Genomic DNA, 20,355 nt, shown 5'->3' with positions numbered 1-20,355 from the left:
TATAAGCATTGTAGGCACCCAGGACATGTGACTGGGGTCTCCTGCCTTGTGCCTGACTCTCCCAGGGTTCCTTGCTCTGTGGTCTGCTGGCTGTGCCGGGTGGAGGGATATGTCTGTAGTGTCTCAGACCCAAGTCACTGAGTGCAGTCTCAGGAGATGGGAGGCAGCGGTGTGGGATCTCTGCAACTTGTCTACAGTAAACATTTAAAGTGGTTGTAAACCCTCCATATACTCAGTGCAATGACTGGCCTCAGGTGATACACAGAGATAAAACAAATCCTCCTACATACGTTGTACCTGTTTATCTATAGCACTCATTTCTCTATATTTGTTCAAAGTCCAGAATTTATACAGGTTGTCTGAGCAGTCAGAAAAAAGGGGGCAGAGAGCTGAAGTCACTCTCTTCACAGCTCAGTGAAGTGAGCTCTGAGAGATGATTGATGGGAAGAGACACACTTCCTTCACACAGGAACAGAGCTGAGGCTGTCAATCACAGGCTGTGTGCTGGAACTCCCTCCCTTGTCATCTTTTTTTCTCCTGGTGTCAGGAAGACTTGTCAGAAGGGACTCAACTGCCGATCGCAGAGGAAGGAGACAGCAGACAGAAATGACTCTTATTGCTCTGGAGTGAGACAAGTACACACTGTAGAGGGATATTCTTTGTTCATATTCCATGTCTGAGGGTTACAACCCCTGTAAGTGATCTCTGATTACTAAACACCAATTTGATGTGATCCTTACACTATGTATTAGTGTCGCCCCCCTTGTCCTGAATAGAGATACTATGTGGGTTTAGTTTGTGGCTGGGCTGTACTTGGCTCAGGCTGATTGTATAGTTCTTCACTTGGTTTCTCCCTAAGTTTAGGTTGTCTTGTGATGTCTCACTGTGGCCAGTAGATGTCACTGCTATCACTGGACATAGGATGAGATTTCACCAACCAAACTAAAGGGATATTAAACCACAAATGTCCCATATTGCAGCTTACCAATCATTGGGTGTGTCGGCTGCATTCCTTTTCTTTGGCTTTTTTCCCTGTTTTCACCTGGTGATCTGGCCAGTAACACACCTTCTGTATTAGAGCGCCCCCACTGTGGAGACAGCAGCATGGTCAGTCTGGGGGGAGGGGAGTGTTAGATGTACTAGCAGATATAAAAACAGTAACTAATTGAAGCCAAACTCCAGTTCACACTTCATAATAAGTTTCATCAAACAGTTTTTTCCATTTGGGATAAAAGTTTGTCATGAATAAATAAAAGCTGATCATTGTAAGCCCCCTGTCAGTGGTAAATGGTCTTTATAAAACAGCAGATTTACTGGCTAGATCACCAGATAAATATAGAAGAAAACTAATACTGTATAGTCCTAACTTTTGTATTCCGTATGATAAGTTGTACATTACATCGGCCTTACTTCTTTTCCACCCATTTCCTCCCAGCTGGACATTTTATGTCAGATGATGTGATTGGAGCACAGACTTTTACATGGTGATAATGTGATAACATCCTCCAACTTTGGACCCTTAAACAGAAAGTGATAATGAGGGAGGAGTCAATACCCCAATGATGGTGGTCTTCAGGATCAGTCCAGTCTTCATCTTGGTTGTTCTCCCCCCATCCTCACTCTCTGACCTCTGGTGGGGCTCAGCCCCGCTGTTCTTCATGACTAAATCATGGACTAAATAAGGAAGTGCAGTACTTCTTGTGTTGGGAAGATGGTGATGAGTGATAGAGGGGGTGGGGACCCTCGTCCTATAATCCCCTCATCACTGTCCCTCCTATAAAAGACAGTTCTGGTTGTTTCCTCACTCTCTGACTAAGGTCCATGAATAAAGAAATGACCTGGTAGGAGATCAGAGGAGCCATTTCCTAGTTCCCGTGAGGGTGGAATTGTAAGCTCCTCAGAGACCAAGCTGCCTGATGTGGGCGGAGTCCTGGTTTGGGGGAACCAATCAGCTCCTGTCTAGTAATCCTCTTTGTCTTTGTATTTTAGTCCATGGCCGGGAGATGAGGAAAACTTCAGAGGATTGTCTAACTTTGTCTCCAGACTGGAAAGTAGAAGATGAGGACATCACACAGTATAGTCCAGGAGAAAACCCGCCTCCCTCCAATGTCCATCCGGCACCACCCAGTGTAGATGGACCATCGGATTCCTCGTATCCTGAGGAACCTCAGACTGTGCGGGACCGGGCCAGCCTTCCAACAGGGAAGAGGTTCTCCTGTACTGAGTGCGGGAAGGGTTTCCATTCTAAATACAAACTTAATGTGCATGAAAGATCTCACACGGGGGAGAAGCCGTACTCTTGTTCTGAGTGCGGGAAATGTTTTGTAGAAAAATCAAAAGTTGTCAGACATCTAAGATCTCACACTGGGGAGAAGCCATATTTTTGTCCGGAGTGCGGAAAAAGTTTTTCACAGACGTTCAGTCTGCAGAAACATCAGAGATCTCACACGGGGGAGAAGCCATATTCCTGTGCTGCATGCGGGAAATGTTTTTCACAGAAGTCTAGTCTGCACAAACATCAGAGATCTCACACAGGGGAAAAGCCATACTCCTGTCCTGAGTGCGGGAAATGTTTTTCAGAGAAATACCATCTTTCCAGTCATCAGAGATCTCACACAGGGGAGAAGCCGTATTCCTGTGCTGTGTGCAGGAAATGTTTTTCACAGAAGTCCAATCTGCCCAAACATCAGAGATCTCACACAGGGGAGAAGCCTTTTGCCTGTCCTGAGTGCGGGAAATGTTTTTCAAATAAGTCCACTCTTTACACACATCGAAGATCTCACACGGGGGAGAAGCCTGTTCTGAGTGCGGGAAATGTTTTTTAGTGAAGTCCCATCTTTCCACACATCTGAGATCTCACACGAGGAATAAGACACTTTCCTGTCCTGAGTGAGGGAAATGTTCCTCACTGAAGTCCTGCCTTCCTGTACATCAGGGGTCCCACACAACCCTGGAGGTGTATTAGTGCCTTGAGTGTGGGAAATGTCTTCTAGATGAATGTTGCTGGACATCCCAGCTCTCGTGGGGAAGAAGCACACCCTGATATACACCTCAGATATACTCCATGGCTGATCTTCATCATGGAAGAAACCGTTCATAGGTAGATCAGAGGTCCCCAAAGAAATGGATGAAGTGTGGGACCGGGTCCACCATTGATGGCAGGAGTAGAATAAAAATGGAGTCAATGTTCTAGCAGAAGCTCTCACAAACACTTGGAAGTCTGATGGAGGTGTGGAAGTGTGAAGTCCTGCCACTGTGACGATGACACAGGGTCCTCCTGGCTGCTTTTTGAGAATCTCCAACATGTATTTAGTGAGCAGAGAAAACTGTGTTCTAGGTTGTCAATGGATTTAGTAGTTCCGGGTCGGGACCTGGAGCTTGAAGGTTCCAGAGATTCTTGGTGGGGACAAGACCTTCAGTCAATATAACAATCTTCTAGATGATAATGATTATTAAAGATTAAATCTAGTAATAACTAATAATTTTAGAGTATTTCAGAGGTTATTTTCTCTCATCACGTGGCCATAGCAATGGAAGAAGATATTCCCTGATAAATTATACTCTAATTATTAATATTTAAAAATTTATGAAATATGAAAAATTTGTAATATGACACCAACAATATCTAACAGTAATACGGAATCCCTCTATATATATATATATAACCACCCAATACAGTTGTGATCACTCTAAGGTAATTCTTATTACTCTACACAACAGAGAAAATATACAATACAAAATTAAATGGACAGTCTCACCACACCCGGAATTCAGACTATGAAACTTCCCCAATGGATTCAGCTGGCAATGGTACGCCTTCAGGGATGACCACAGGGGGAAGTGAGATATAGTTCAATAGTGTAGGAAAATGTAGGAAGTTAGAGGTACAGAGATTTAGAAATTTAGTAAAGTTTTTAGAAGTTTGAAAAGAGTTAATCAGTAGCTCTTCAGATGGATTTCAGCCTCGTCAGATTTCCTTCAGCTTGTCTCTCTTTGCTGTTTTTCAGTGAGGTTCTTCAGTGAGGTTTTTTTTCAATGAGGTTTTTTTTTTTTTTAAATCAGGTGCATGGGTTTTTATACCATCTAAACTATTGTTCTAAGAGACCCTCCCACCAGGCTTTTTGATTGACTGGTTGAGAAATGTATGTATTTAAGCTATCTCTCACCTGTCCACTAAGTGGCAGTCAGAGCTCATAGAACAATTTGAGTATTTGTGATGACTCACACCTCGGGTGGAACTCAAGGTGATTTCAGGTATTAAATATACGTCTTATCCAGATATATAAGTGATCATAGCTATAATGTTCTAAATAGGAACCATGGAATATAGGTGTATATTCGGTTATTCATCTCCCTGAGATACAAACTTGTGTGAAAGCATTTGTTTCCTGATAAGACATACAACTGATGCTAACTCACAATATATCTTACTTTTTTCTCATCTCAATACTCAAGTTAGTGATATACAATCCCCATTCTGCTGAATATTTTGTGGTGTGTGAAACATATTCTTTATAACATCCATTGATAATATGCTTTTTGGTAATATCTCTGTGGGTAGATATATCCAGTTCTTAGCCTTATATGTCCTGAATTTACCCTTTTTGTGTTAGAACCAGAATTCCCATGAGGAGGAAAGACCCTCTGTTTACCTGTCTATTGTGTTGGAGTCAGAGTAAACAACCATTTATACTTTCAACCTTAGTGGATAATAGCATATTGTGACAGTTCGAGAGGTTTGTTGGTTCATCACACCCTGCAAGGTTTTGGGTAAACTTTCAACCAGTTGAGTTCCCATCTCATTATTGTTCACTTGTTATGACTTAATGTTTGAAGGTTGAAGTCCTATTTGACTATCTGTTTAACTTTTGTAGACGTCTTCAACTCAACCCCAATATATAAACAGTATTTGTTGACATATCCACACTTTAGCTATTCTCATAGTCTCCAATTTAAACTTTTTATAATCCTAGTCTTAGACCACCTGTGGATAGTCAAACAGTCTATTGTCTTGGAAAAAGCTCACTTCACCCATTGTTTGCATGTCTGAGTTGGAGGGTCCTTTGAATTTTCAACCAAAAAGAGTTAACCCTTAACGGGCGGCTAGGTTGGGTTGTTGTTGAAATAAAGTCATGTTTTTGATACATAATTTCAAAAGTCACTACAAAATCCCCCTTTTTTGGGGTACAGGCACGTATAGATGGGTGTCTGTATTGCAAACCATGAGTGGGACTTTTGGCTAGGGTGACCGTTCATCTTCTCATATGGGGTGAATGAAATAAAGAATTTTTTTTTTTTTTTTTTCGAAAAAATGGCAGCGGTGATGCTGGTTTGGTCCTCAACTTGACTCGGCGTTCTCAGACGGACACTTCTGATGACGATCCTGGTTTTGCGATGAGGCCGGCCTGGCCTGGCACATCCACCTTGGGGCCCATGGGGTCCTCCGCACGACAGGTCTCTTAGACGGTCTCCTAGGCGGGTCTTATCCTCTAGACTGGCCCTTGGTGGCCTGGGACATCAGGTTATCGTCTCCGGATCGATCTCTGGCATCTGGTCTTTCCCACAGGACATTATAGCTTCCTTCTAGGGTCTGGTCATTGACACCTCCGATCACCGGTCTGGTCATCGTCTGGGCCTTCATTTCTAAATTATTAAAATGAACAGTTTAAGTATTGGATATATACAAACTTATATTACTGGATCCTGTAAGGCAAAAGATGAATAATATGTTCAAAGGAAATTTAATAATGATCTCAATATCTCCAGATAGGAACTGGTGGGTTAGTCTTCCAACAACTGCAATTGAGACTTTGGATGGCAAGCACGTAATTGATTGATGTGCACCCATCTATCACTGATTTCACCATACCGGGTAACCTGCAATTTATATGCGACCGGAGAGATTTTATCAATGATAGAGAACGGACCTTTCCAAGATGGAAGGAATTTCCGTTCCTTGATCTGGTCTCTTGCAAAGTTGTATAGATAGACCTTGTCACCAATCTCATATTCCTTCTTGGAGGTTTTGAGATCATAGTATGTCTTAGCACTAGTTGCAGCTCTTTCCAAATTTCGCTGGGCAAAGGCAAAAGCATATTGCAGATGTTTACGTAAATCCTCTATGTACTGGTGTGTGGTGGTGGCATTGATCAAATTTTGATCTGTAGTGCGATACAATAAGTGCTGGGGCAGTACCATCCGTCTACCTGTCATCAGTTCAAAAGATGACATTTTTGTAACTGTATTCGGAGTAGCCCTCAACGCCATCAGGACCAGCGGGAGCTTGACATCCCAATCTTTGCCTGTTTCCTTAACAAATTTCTTAAGGACATTAACGATGGTCTGATTGTATCGTTCTACACCACCACTAGAGGCTGGCCGATAGGCGATATGCAATTTCCTTTTAACCCCCAAAATTTTCCACAATTTGGCCATCACTTCGCTAGTGAAGTGCGATCCTCTATCAGACTCTATCCTCTGTGGTAAACCAAAACGTGAAAATACATGATTTATTAGCAATGCAGCACATGTCTCGGAGCTGTTATTTGGTGCTGGTATACATTCGACATACTTGGTGAATAAACATGTAACTGTTAACATATACCGATTTCCTCGTGAAGATTTTGTTACGGGCCCAATAAAATCCATTTGAAGGTCTGACCAAGGCATACATATCCCCCTCTTCTGGAGAGGTGCTCTGTGAGTTGGCTTGGTAGGTTGAAATTGGGGACATATTAGGCAACCTTGGCAGTACTCCTTCACATCACGTAACATATGAGGCCAGTAGGCATAATCCCGCAGGATCTCATACGTGATCTTTTCCCCACGATGACCGGAAGTGGGAGCATCATGGGCATGCTGTAGCATCAAACCTCTAAATTTAAGTGGGACGACCCATTGTTGTACGCCACCCTTTGAGGTTCGTATCAACAATCCCTGGTATAAAGAGAATTGGGATTTGGATTTCATCAAGATACGTAAATCCTCCTTCCCACTACATACTTCCTTATTTATGGGATTTTGGTTGGGATCTTCTATATGACTATAAAACAAGCCAATTATTGGGTCTTCTTTTTGGGCAGTAATTAAATCCTCACTAGGAGAATCGTGACTCCACTGTAATGCATTCGGATCACCGGCTGTTCTGGCCTGTTGCCTGGTGACAGCTTCAACCTGTACGGTACCTAAAAATTGATCAATGTCTAACAGTTCACCGGTGATTGCCCCTTCCTTGGCTAGAGAATCGGCCAGATCGTTCCCTTCTTTCTCGGCACCTAGAACCTTGGAGTGGCCTTTGGTCTTCTTGAAGTGCAGGGTGAGATCATTGGACCTTACCAGTTCATCGATGTGACAAAAGAGCTTACCATGTTTCACGGGTTTGTGATTACTCTTGTTCATGTTGTTTCGCTTCCACCTAGGGAAATACTCCACAAAACTATTCCTGACATAATTGGAATCGGTTATGATGGCACACTCTCTGATGTTGAACTCTATAGCCATCTCAACTGCTCTAAGAATTGCAGTAAGTTCAGCAACCTGACTGCTTTTTGGTCCAAGTTTGTATCCCACAGAAATTGGGGTGACACCTTGGGTCCAAACGATTCCAATACCTGCCACTAGTTGGAGCTGTTCCCCATCCTTATGATGAAAAGCACAACCATCCACATATACACACGGCAGCTGTTTACAGTATTCTTCATCGTAAACCTTGTAGGGAGAGAACAGTTGTTCTTCCAGAAAGTCAGTGTCCGGGCCCTCCATAGCAGGCGTAGTTGCGGAACAATCATGGAGCTCGGCTAGGCCCTGGGCTACTGGACTTTCCTTGTTCTGTTTGTACCGAATTTCAAGAGGCCACCCTTGCAAAGACAAAGTCCAAGCAGTGATGCGGCTATTAGACACATTTCCTCCCTTGATACGTTCACTCTTTAAATACTGTAAAGGCTGGTGTGCCGTTTCAACAATGATTCTCTCTCCCTGAATGTAACTGCGGAAATTCTATAATGCCCACACGGTGGACAATAGAGCTTTTTCACAGTCACTGAACTTTACTTCAACCGGGGACAAAGTTTTACTGGCATAGGCAATCACCTTACTGACATCATCACGTTTCTGGTAAAGAACGGAACTCATACTTACCTGCGTAAACCCTGTCTCTAGATAGAAATTTTTACCCCCTTCGGGATATCCGAGACACGGAGCTTGTGTGAGACGTTCCTTTAACTCCTTCATGGCGTCCTCCTGTTTCTTACTCCACGACCATCCGACATCTTTCTTCAGTAGGTGAAGCAACGGCTTGCTTATCTCGGCGTAATTATCAATAAACTTACGCGAGTAGTTTACCATACCTAGGAATGATCTCAATTCTTTAAGGTTAGTAGGGACTTTACAGTTCAGAACCGCCTCAACCTTCTTCTTTTGTGGGTTCAAACCTTCAGCAGTAACTTCATGGCCTAGGAAGTTTACCTTCGTGCGACACCACTGGGCTTTCTGTAAGGACAGTTTAACTCCTGCTGCTTTTAATTGGCCCAGGACATGCCGAAGTTCTGTAATGTGTTTGGCCATATCAGTACTTTTGATCAGGATATCGTCCACATATGCCAACGTCCCCCTTTCGAAGGCGTCTGGCATGGCCTTGTGCATGAACACAGCAAATTCATGTCCGGAATTTATGAATCCGAAAGGCATTCGTACCCAACAATACTGTCGATTTCCAAAACTGAAGGCCAGTTTGTATCGGTCTTCCTCACTCACCTTTATGGTCCAATACCCCTGTGCACAATCCAAGGCTGTAAAAACCTGGGATCCTTGGAGCTGGGCTAGACACTGGTCTATGTATGGGACCGGCCATCCTGACATGTACACACGTTTGTTCAGCTGACGGAGGTCAGCGCACAAACGCCATTGTCCATTGGGTTTTAAGATACCCAGGATCGGGTGGTTGTAGGAGCTGTGGATGGGCCTAATTATACCCCTTTCATGTAACTTCCTGATAATCTCAGCTAGAGATTCATAGGAAGCTAATGGTAACCTATACTGTCTTACGAATACTGGTGGGGCATCTGGATCTGTTTGGATCCTAGCGATGTGTAGGTCAGTAGTCCCACAATCGTAAGAATCCTTGGCAAAGATCTCTTGGAATTCAAGGAGAAGCTCTCGGAGCAATTGTCGGTCGAGATCACTGGCACATGCATCGGCGAGGGCCACCATCTCTTCCACTAACTCCTTGAATCCAGGAAAGCTTTCCGGCTGACCTATCTCATATGCCTCTTCAAGTTTCGTGGTGAGGTCATTGGGTATGTGATGTGTGTGTGTGTTCTCCTGCCATCCAGGTTCTTTGGGGTACTCTTGTTCTTTGATTGGGTGATCAAAGACAATTGATGTCTCTTTGATTCGACAGGTGCCATCTTTAGAATCGAATGGATAAATGGACTCTATGGTGAAAATACCCTCTGGTAATGAATGGAATGTTTGTTCAATTAATTGTTCCTCCGACAAATATTCATCGGGGAGGAGTCCAATCACCTGGTTAGTGACCCCAAAGGTGTAATATTCAGTCTCTACCGCTAGACCAATAAGGGTCTCTTTGGGTAAGACGATGTCCTGATTGGACAGATTATGTATGTAAATGTACATCGGGGATTGATGCGTGTTGACTAGGGGCGTGTGTGTAATGTTCAGTCCCTCCCCCTGCATTTTATGGGAGAGGCATACTAATGCATCTGACCCCTTCAGTCTATGTCCCTTTTTAACTTGGATGGGGAGTATGAAATTATTTATGCCCTTAGGAATTGTAATCTTCTGGGCTACCTGGACTTCAACAGCATAAGGCATCTGTTGCTGGGATTTTAAAGCTAAGTCCAGATTTTGGTATTTTTCGGGGTCCCCCTTTAGTCGACTCCATAAACAGTCATTAATTAGGTCGACTTGCATTGCAAAGCGATGTAATACATCGTTGCCAAAATAAATTTTAGTTTGGGGATTATCCAAGACTAGGAACACATGGGTGGCTGTTTTGTTTCCTACAGTGACGTTTAAGAGACACCTAGCCATTGAATTGTGATCATCAGAGTCATCAAGGGAGTCTGAAATCCAATGACGCTGAGGTGTGGAGAAACGGATCATTTCCATTTCGGTCAGGTGTTTTATCAACCCATGGCTTACAAAGCTGTGTTCCTGTCTCAAATCTAGTTTGGCATATTTTGACCTATTAAGACCATTTATCCGGATGGGGATAAACAAGTCGCTGTTAACCCTTTCAATACCTGTCAAGAATTGGGTGTGATCTCCCCCTTTTCTTGGTTTATCCTCCTGATGAAAAGATATCGTAAGGATGTCATCTTGGAGGGAAATATCTTTTATTTTATCTTGGGGAATTCTAAAAATGTGTTCCTCATCTCTTCTGATAGGGTTATGGTCATCAGGTTTGATAACCGTTACATCAGGAAGTTGTTCCTGAAATGGATTTCTAATGATCCAGGCCTTTCTTCCACCAGGTGGCAGTGTTGTCGGGAATGGGGAGTTTTAAGTTTCCCATATTTAATCGGGGTATTTACCTGTGACCACAGTACTTGGTTCACACAGTCAACTATGGTGTTCAGCCTTTTTAGGAAGTCCATCCCAATTATCATGTGGTGCTGGGAGATGCTGGCAATGATGATGGGGTGTCTCAGTTCCTTATTACCCAGTTTCAGTTTAAGCCAGGCGGTACCCATGACTTGTAAAGGGTCTCCACCTACACCAATCAATGAGCTGTCAAAACTTTTAAGTCTCGGCTTGGTGGGCATGACATTCGCCACTTTATCAAAATGTTCCTGTGACATGATGGTTGCTTGGGATCCAGTGTCTATTAGGCCGACAATAGAAAGATCACTGGCATCCTGCACCTGCACCGTGGCATAATATCTCCCATCAGATTCAGTCAGCTCACACATGAAATTAGTGTGGTTGAAGATCTGTGGGCCCTTCAATAACATATGACTGGCTCTTATCTCACCGCATGTGGTGGACACATCACCCTTATCCTCCCTGGTGGGATTCTTGGACTGTCTCAAGACAGAAGCACAACTAGAAGTTGGTGCTCCGTCTGGCTTGTCAATCCCGACGACTTCCGATGCCGCGACTATATTAGGGGCAATAGATGGACACTGAAAAGCAGGAGAATCGTTAATAACCAACAAATGGTCCCCCTTTGCCTGAGAACTAGATTCTCCATTAGTGGGCGTGTCAGGGACGGTACACACATCTCCTGTCATTTGACTCAGTGTTCTCCCCTGTTGGTGTAAGTCTTGGTTGCCTGTTAATTCTGTGACCCTTGGTTGGTCACAGGAGCTGCTCCTAAAAAAGGATTGGATGAAAATTGAGTGACAAGCCTGTCCATTTGTTCAGCCATTTTGCTGACCTGTGCCTCTATTTGCCCAATACGCTCAGAGGAGTCATTCTGTTGATTCTCTCTTTTCCTATACTTGCGCTTGTATTTTGGACGAGACTGGTAATGAGACTCAGAGTCAGAACTACTGCTCTGGTCCTGACGCCATTGTTCTCTCTGAGGTTTTGGGGTCTCCCTGTCATTAAGGGGAGCCTGGGGTACTGTATCCCCCCTTTGAGCTTGAGGGTGTTCTTGGCGTGGAGGAAATCTTTGGAAGTCAGAGTTCTTGTTAAAATTGGGATTCTTATTGTAATTATGGCTCCTATTGAAATTGGGGTTCCCATAAAAATTCCCATGTTGGTTTTGGTGAGGATAATAGAACCTCCGAGGATACCATTGCCCCCTTTGATTCTCATCACTGTACTGGCCCTTACCATACTTTTTATTCTTCTCACTTCCACTACCGTAGTTCCCTGGCTTTTGTCTGTCCTTTCTCACCCACTGGTTTTGGGGTGCAAAGTTATGGACCTCCTTCACTTGCTGGGTTTGAGGTACAAATCTAGGGGAACCATTGGTTTTACCCCCACGGATTACTTCCGCATATGATTTCTTCTCTGCCTGCAAATTTGGATTTGGAGGGGAAACGGTAGTGGTTGCTACTATCTTGGGGCTATTTTTGGGTTCTCTTTTTATCCCGCCCTCACTGAACTGTTGGATCGAGAATAAATAGTCACTCTCTCTCACCAACCAATCAAGAGAGCATCCCTTTCTGTAATCCTTTGCAAGTCCCAATTTTATGTAAGCAGGTAATGCTTCATAGAATAGGGTCTTGAATTCTGGCTGGTTAGGATTGGGATCCTTTTCAGCCAGGAAATAGGCATTTCTGTGGACAGCCAGAAATTCTGCAGGGCTTTGGTGAGGACCACACTTTAAATTGTAGGCCGCAGCCTTGGCAGAGGTTACAGTTTTATAAGGCCCAAATTCCATGTGGCACTTATGTTTAACCTCTCTCCAGGACTGATTGGAATAGGCCCTCAAGGTATCAAAGAATTGCAGGTATTTCTCTTCAAACACCCATGGCAGCAATTCTATTTTGGTGTGGTCATCTCTAATGCCCAGAATCTCTAACGTCTGTTCATATGTTTTCATGTGTTCGGTGATCTCAAGGGACCCTTTCTTAGAAAACATAGGAACAGTGTCCTTCAGGAACTTAATGACCTTTGGGGTGTCATATCTCCTGAATGACCCCTGGGATTTCCCTTCCTGCCTATATGAAACCTCATACTTTTCTTCTGAGCGCTCTGGAGTGTATCTTGAAAGCTTAGGAGGTGACCTATATTCTGACCCTGACTCACTATCAGATACTTCGCTGTGATGCGGGTATCTCCGCTCATCAGTCTCCTGCTTGACTGGGTTGGTCCGTCTTTGGACCCCAGAATTTATTTGGGCCGTCAACCTCATAATCTGCTCCTCCAGAGTTTTCTGCTCAGATTTTATCAAGGTAAGTTCTGACTGGTCATGCTTATCCCCTGGGTGAACTTTAATTTTGACAGGAGATAACCTTTCTGATCTGAAGTACTCCACCTCATCTTTTAAGTCCTGATACTTCTCTTGAAGTTGTTTTAATTCCTGAAAGTTTCTTTCATACAGGTCCTGAGCACTTCGAAAGTCTCTGACCAATCTATCATAATCTTTCTGGGATTCGTCTAAACAAATACCGGCATGACCAAGCTTCCCTTTCAAAGACTCAATGTCCTGATTTTTGCTTTCTACCAAGAGGCGGGCCTCTGACAACTCTTCCCTTAAAGTCATGGTTCGCTGGGCGGCTCCAGCGGTCATGAACCATAACATGGGCCAAGCTTCTAGGAGAAGTCTGTCACGGCTTCTATCACTTTCTACTCTAGCAAATGCCATTAAAAACTCAACAACCTGGCCCTTTTGGTTGAACAGGTCCTCAAAGGTGCTCATAGCCTGCCTTTTCTCTTCATCCACGAATTCATTATTGCTATCCCCCAAACTTAATCTCTTGCGGAGGTAATCTATTACTTCACATTCAACATACTTCTGCCAAGCACCGGCAGCTTTCCGAGCTGGCTTCAGAGCTTCCTGCTCAATGCCTTGAGCCGCCATATTTTCCTCGTTATGCTTGGAAGAGGTGGATCCGTGATTACTGGATGCCATTTTGATACAAAATATATGTTTGATAAAGTGTACAAATATACAATCACCAGTGCGTTTTGTATTATGGTACGATTTCTATGGATCTCAGCAGTGCCTCCAAATTTATCCTGTGGTGGTTTATGTAAGGATTTATTCTACTTATAAAGGGCATGTCCCTTTCCCTTAGATGAAATATTACAGTGCCTCCAGCCGTTAAAAAACGGCAAATATTTAGTAAACCAATAATTTGGACACCTTGATAATTTGATCACCACTTATTATTATACCTTGAATTCTTTTAGCCAATATGATTTCGTACCATACACACAAAATTTGCCTTATAATAGATAAATATAAAAATTTATTTATGTACAAAAATTATATATATATTAACACAAAACGCAAAAGACTGGTGATAAATGAACATTGGTACACACGATCAAAAATATATCCTACCAATGTAAGACACAATAATAAGGTTTCTGACTAATTACATCAATATCACACTTTTTAAATGATCTGATTATTATTAAATTTATTAATAATTAATAATTTCGAGTATCTCAAAGGTTATATTCTCACAAGCCGTGGCCATAGGATTGCAAGAAGCTAGCCCTTGATATATTATACTCTGATTATTAATATTCAATAAATTATGAAATATGAAAAAAAAATTATAATATGGCAACAAACCATTTTTAACAGTAAAACAGGATCTCTCTACATATATCTAACTACCCAATATTGTTGTGATACACTAAGGTAATTTTATGATTCCACACAACAGAGAAAATAGGTGATATAAAATCAAATAAACATCTCACCGCACCCGGAATTCAGACTAGGCAACTCTCCCGTGGATTTAGCTGGCAGTGGAACGCCTTTAGAAATGATATTATAGGGCAAGTGATAGATATTCAGTAGGGGAGAATGTAGGAAGTTATAAGGATAGAGGTTTAGAAATTTAGTAAAGTTTTAGGAAGTTTGAAAGTATGGAAGAGTAGTTATTCAGAATCAGGTCTTTCTTCAGTCAGGTTTTCTTTTGCTGAGGTCTTTTCTTTTGATGAGTTTTTTCTTGATGAGGTTTTTTTTTCTTAAAGGTACAAGGGCTTTTTATATCCACTAATCCATTGTTCTAAGATACCTTCCCACCAGGCTTCTTGATTGGCTAGTTGAGAAATGTGTGTACATAAGCTATTTCTCACCTGCCCGCCAGATGGCGGTCATGTATCATAGAACAATTTGAGTATTTGAGATGACTCACCTTGTGTGGAATCTTAAGGTAATTTCAGGAATTAAATATACGTCTTTTTCCAGATATAGCAGTGATCATACCTATAATGTTCTAAATAGGGACCATGGAATATAGGTGTATATTCAGTTATTCCTTCTGGAAATACCATCCTGTTTGTTTCCTGATCAGACATGTAACTAATGCTAGTTTATAATACATCTTACTTCCCATCATCTCAATACTCAAGTTAGTGATATATAGTTCCCATTGCTGAATATTTAGTGGTGTGTGAAACCTATCCTTTATAACATCTCATTTATAATATGTTTTTGTAGTATATCTTTGTAGTTATATACAGTCAATTTTTAGACTTAAATGTCCTGAATTTAACTTCTTTGTTTTAGAACCAACATTTTCTATGTGTAGGGAAAAACTCTCTGTTTGCCTGGCTCTTGTATTGGAATCATGGTAAACAACTGTTAATACTTTCACCCTTGGTGGACAATAGTATATTGTGATAGTTTCAGAGGTCTGTTGGTTTATCACCCTCTGCAAGGTTTGGGTAAGCTCTCAGACAATCAGTTTGGTTCCTCTATTGTCATGTCCAGACCTTGTATATGTTTACCTACTTATTGAAGTCTGAATAATGGTGTTTGACCACCTGTAGAACTTCAAAATAGTAGATTGTCTCTAGGAGGGAACAAAAAAAATCCCTTCACCCACCGTCTACACCTCTCCAGCCAGATGGTCATTCGACTTTCCAACCAAGACAAATTAACCCCTTAACATCCGGCTATGCTGACTTGATGTTATATAGGATTATGTCTTGATAAATCATGTTTTTGAGACATAATTCAAAAGGTCCACAACAGGAGACTTTATTGTAAAGGAGAGAGCAGTACGGAGGATCCACCTAGATCCCCCATCATCTGATAAACACATAGAAACAATGGATTCAGTCAGTGTGTGTGTTTCCTACAGATGGATCCAGTCATGGGAACCCACCAGAGAGATGTCCCCGTCCTCTGTATTCCCGGGATTCCACACAGGAAGGTCACACCATCCCTCACCATCATCAGGTAGATGACTGACAATTATTGATAGTTGTGATTTATACACAGCATGTTTGTTACAATGAATGTTTTATTATATCTTTCAGAGTGGAATCCTCGGGGATGAGAATATTGATGTTAAAGAAGAGTATAAAGAGGAGGATGAGGAGTATGGAGTGATGGAGGAGTTTTCAGAAGGACACAAGGATACGATGGAGCCACCTAATACCAGGAACCCACCAGAGAGATGTCCCCGTCCTCTGTATTCCCGGGATTCCACACAGGAAGGTCACACCATCCCTCACTATTACAAGGTTGGTGGGATGGAGAATCTAGAACATGGACTTGTAGAGATGATGTGTGGATATTTTATGTGACCTTACATTTTACAGATGATATTTTCTCTCATTTCCTTGATTTAGAGTGGAGATCCAATCGATATAGAATTTGAGGTGAAAGCAGAAGAAGAAGAGGCGTATGTGAGGGATGATCAGCAGTCTATGGAGGAGGATGGAATAACGGGGACATTTATAGAGGAGGACACTCCTACAGAGATCAGCACAGGTGGGTCATGAACACTAAATCCATTCCTCCACCCATACTGCTCACTGATTGGTCCAGAGTAGGGCGGGGACTGGGTGATATCAGCCTGTAATCCCCTGGTCACTTTCCTGAGCTGTGTTCCCCGTCCTGTATTCCTGGATTTCTCTCGGATAATCTTCCTTCTCTGTGATGCAGACACAATTTATGTATCTAGACTGGATTTATGGAGGTTCTGGGGTTCAGCTGGCAGCAAAATGTTCATTTTCACCATAGATGTTGAGTTATCTGGGACCTGATCTGTTTTCTTCCTCATGCCTGAGTAAAATCTCTGACAGTACATTTCTCCCAGGGTTCCTTGCTCTGTGGTCCTCTGGCTGTGCCGGGTGGAGGGATATGTCTGTAGTGTCTCAGACCCAAGTCACTGAGTGCAGTCTCAGGAGATGGGAGGCAGCGGTGTGGGATCTCTGCAACTTGTCTACAGTAAACATTTAATCTTCCACTGATTGCTGAATACCAATATTATGAGTCCTGACCCTTACACTAAATAATTTATGTTGTACATTACATTCTCCTGACCCCTGCACTATATACTCTGTTGTACATTACATTCTCCTGACCCCTGCACTATATACTCTGTTGTACATTACATACTCCTGACCCCTGCACTATATACTCTGTTGTACATTACATACTCCTGACCCCTGCACTATATACTCTATGTTGTACATTACATACTCCTGACCCCTGCACTATATACTCTATGTTATACATTACATACTCCTGACCCCTGCACTATATACTCTGTTGTACATTACATACTCCTGACCCCTGCACTATATACTCTATGTTGTACATTACATACTCCTGACCCCTGCACTATATACTCTGTTGTACATTACATACTCCTTTCCCCTGCACTATATACTCTGTTGTACATTACATACTCCTGGCCCCTGCACTATATACTCTATGCTGTACATTACATACTCCTGACCCCTGCACTATATACTCTATGTTGTACATTACATACCCCTGACCCCTGCACTATATACACTATGTTGTACATTACATACTCCTGACCCCTGCACTATATACTCTATGTTGTACATTACATACTCCTGACTTCTGCTCTCCCCCTCCCCCCACTGCTATATATACACATAATATGGATTCTCCTTTGTTACACCCATTTCCTCCCAGCTGGACATTTTATATCGGATGATGTGATTGGAGCACAGACTTTTACATGGTGATAATAATGTGATAACATTCTCCAACTTTGGACCCTTAAACAGAAAGTGATAATGAGGGAGGAGTCAATACCCCAATGATGGTGGTCTTCAGGATCAGTCCAGTCTTCATCTTGGTTGTTCTCCCCCCATCCTCACTCTCTGACCTCTGGTGGGGCTCAGCCCCGCTGTTCTTCATGACTAAATCATGGACTAAATAAGGAAGTGCAGTACTTCTTGTGTTGGGAAGATGGCGATGAGTGATAGAGGGGGTGGGGACCCTCATCCTATAATCCCCTCATCACTGTCCCTCCTATAAAAGACAGTTCTGCTTGTTTCCTCACTCTCTGACTAAGGTCCATGAATAAAGAAATGACCTGGTAGGAGATCAGAGGGGCCATTTCCTTGTTCCCTTGAGGGTGGAATTGTAAGCTCCTCAGACCAAGCAGCCTGATGTGGGCGGAGTCCTGGTTTGGGGGAACCAATCAGCTCCTGTCTAGTAATCCTCTTTGTCTTTGTATTTTAGTCCATGGCCGGGAGATGAGGAAAACCTCCGAGGATTGTCTCACTTTGTCTCCAGACTGGAAAGTAGAAGATGAGGACATCACACAGTATAGTCCAGGAGAAAACCCGGCTCCCTCCAATGTCCATCCGGCACCACCCAGTGTAGATGGACCATCGGATTCCTCGTATCCTGAGGAACCTCAGACTGTGCGGGATCGGGCCGGCCTTCCAACAGAGAAGAGCTTCTCCTGTACTGAGTGTGGGAAGGGGTTCTGTTCTAAATCCAAACTTAATGTGCATAAAAGAACTCACACAGGGGAGAAGCCGTATTCCTGTCCTGAGTGCAGGAAATGTTTTGTAGAAAAATCAACACTTATCATACATCAGAGGTCTCACACGGGGGTGTGGGAAATGTTTTTCAGAGAAGTCCGATCTTTGCAGACATCAGAAATCTCACACAGGGGAAAAGCCGAATTCCTGTTCTGAGTGCGGGAAATGTTTTTCACTTAAATCCAGTCTGTGCAGACATCAGAAATATCATACGGGGAAAAAGCTGTATTCCTGTTCTGAGTGCGGGAAATGTTTTTCAAGTTTGTCCAGTCTATTCACACATCATAGATCTCACACCGGGGAGAAGCCATATTCCTGTCCTGAGTGTGGGAAATATTTTCATACAAGTCTGTTCTTTGCAGACATCAGAAAGCTCACACGGGAAAGAAGTCGTATTCCTGTTCTGTGTGTGGGAAATGTTTTTCACAGAAGTCCAATCTTTACAGACATCAGAGATGTCACATGGGGGAGAAGCCATATTCCTGTCCTGAGTGCGAGAAATGTTTTTCAAGTAAATCCAGTCTGTACACACATCAGCGATCTCACACAGGGGAGAAGCTGTATTCCTGTGCTGAGTGCGGGAAATGTTTTTCATATAAGTCCGTTCTTTGCAGGCATCAGAAATCTCACATGGGGAAGAAGCCGAATTCCTGTTCTGTGTGCGGGAAATGTTTTTCACAGAAGTCCAATCTTTACACACATCTGAGAACTCACACGGGGGAGAAGCCGTATTCCTGTCCTGATTGTGGGAAATGTTTTTCAAATAAGTCTCATCTTCACGCACATCAGAGATCTCACACGGGGGAGAAGCCGTATTCCTGTCCTGAGTGCAGGAAATGTTTTTCACGGAAGTCCAATCTTTACACACATCAGAGATCTCACACAGGGGAGAAGCCGTTTTCCTGTCCTGAGTGTGGGAAATGTTTTTCATGGAAGTGCAATCTTTCCAGACATCAGAGATCTCACACGGGGGAGAAGCCACTTTCCTGTCCTGAGTGAGGGAAATGTTCCTCACTGAAGTCCTGTCTTCCTGTACATCAGGGATCCCACACAACCCTGGAGGTGTATTAGTGCCTTGAGTGCGGGAAATGTCTAGATGAATGTTGCTTGACATCCCAGCTCTCATGTGGGCAAGAAGCACACCCTGATATACACCTCAGATATACTCCATGGCTGATCTTCATCATGGATGAAACAGTTGATAAGGAGATGAGAGGCCCCCAAAGACATGGATGAAGTGTGGGACCGGGTCGGCCATTGATGGCAGGAGAAGAATAAAAATGGAATCCTGACCTATGAGTACATTTTGTGGTGGGAGATTTCACAAACACTTGGAGGTCTATTTAAAAAAAACATCATTTGAAGGAATGTGAGGAGCCTTCATCCAGCTGTGACAAGTTTTGGCCATGTTCTTATTTCATATGATCATTGGCTCCATCTAGTGGCCATAATGTCATTTTCATTTAACCCCCTCAGTACCAGGTACTTTCCCCCCTTCCAGCCCCCGGACAATTTTCAGCTTTTGGCGCTCTCACACTTCCAATGACAATTACTCAGGAATGTAACACTGTACTATATGACATTTGTATCATTTTTCACACAAATTGCGCTTTCTTTTAGTGGGATTTATTCATTTCTGGGATTTTTATTTTTATGCTATAAAAGACCAAACATTAAAATAAAACTAAAATAATGTTTTCTTAGTTTCTGTTATAAAATGTTGCAAACAAGTAACTGCTTCATTTCTTTGGTTTCTTTCTCTTGGAATTCCCTTTTCTAGTTTTCAAAGATCTATACTCTCCTTCTTCCTAACCTCAGAGCAGACCTTTGGATTGTCCTCCTCCTCCTCTCCTTCCTAACCTCAGAGTAGACCTTTGGATTGTCCTCCTCCTCTCCTTCCAAACCTCAGAGCAGACCTTTAGATTGTCCTCTTCCTCC

At 42.8% G+C, this 20,355-nt stretch overlaps 1 protein-coding gene across 1 annotated transcript in view; it reads left to right on the top strand.

The window, feature by feature from the left end:
* The window catches only part of LOC149451657 (uncharacterized), a 91,372-nt gene extending 71,289 nt beyond the window's left edge, over positions 1 to 20,083 (top strand). Inside the window, 3 exon segments of the mRNA XM_089690359.1 lie at positions 2,292 to 2,342; positions 2,430 to 2,798; positions 18,808 to 20,083. Coding sequence (XP_089546485.1) covers positions 2,292 to 2,342; positions 2,430 to 2,798; positions 18,808 to 19,416 — 1,029 coding nt within the window. The 3' untranslated portion in view covers positions 19,417 to 20,083.
* Positions 20,084 to 20,355: the final 272 nt, after the last annotated feature.

The sequence above is a fragment of the Staurois parvus genome, unplaced genomic scaffold (assembly GCF_062004578.1).
Source record: "Staurois parvus isolate SC_StPar_1 unplaced genomic scaffold, SC_StPar_1.0 ptg000526l, whole genome shotgun sequence".
NCBI classification, from domain to species: domain Eukaryota; kingdom Metazoa; phylum Chordata; class Amphibia; order Anura; family Ranidae; genus Staurois; species Staurois parvus.
Note: the sequence above shows the minus strand (reverse complement) of the source record. Positions and strands in the feature narration are given on the sequence as shown.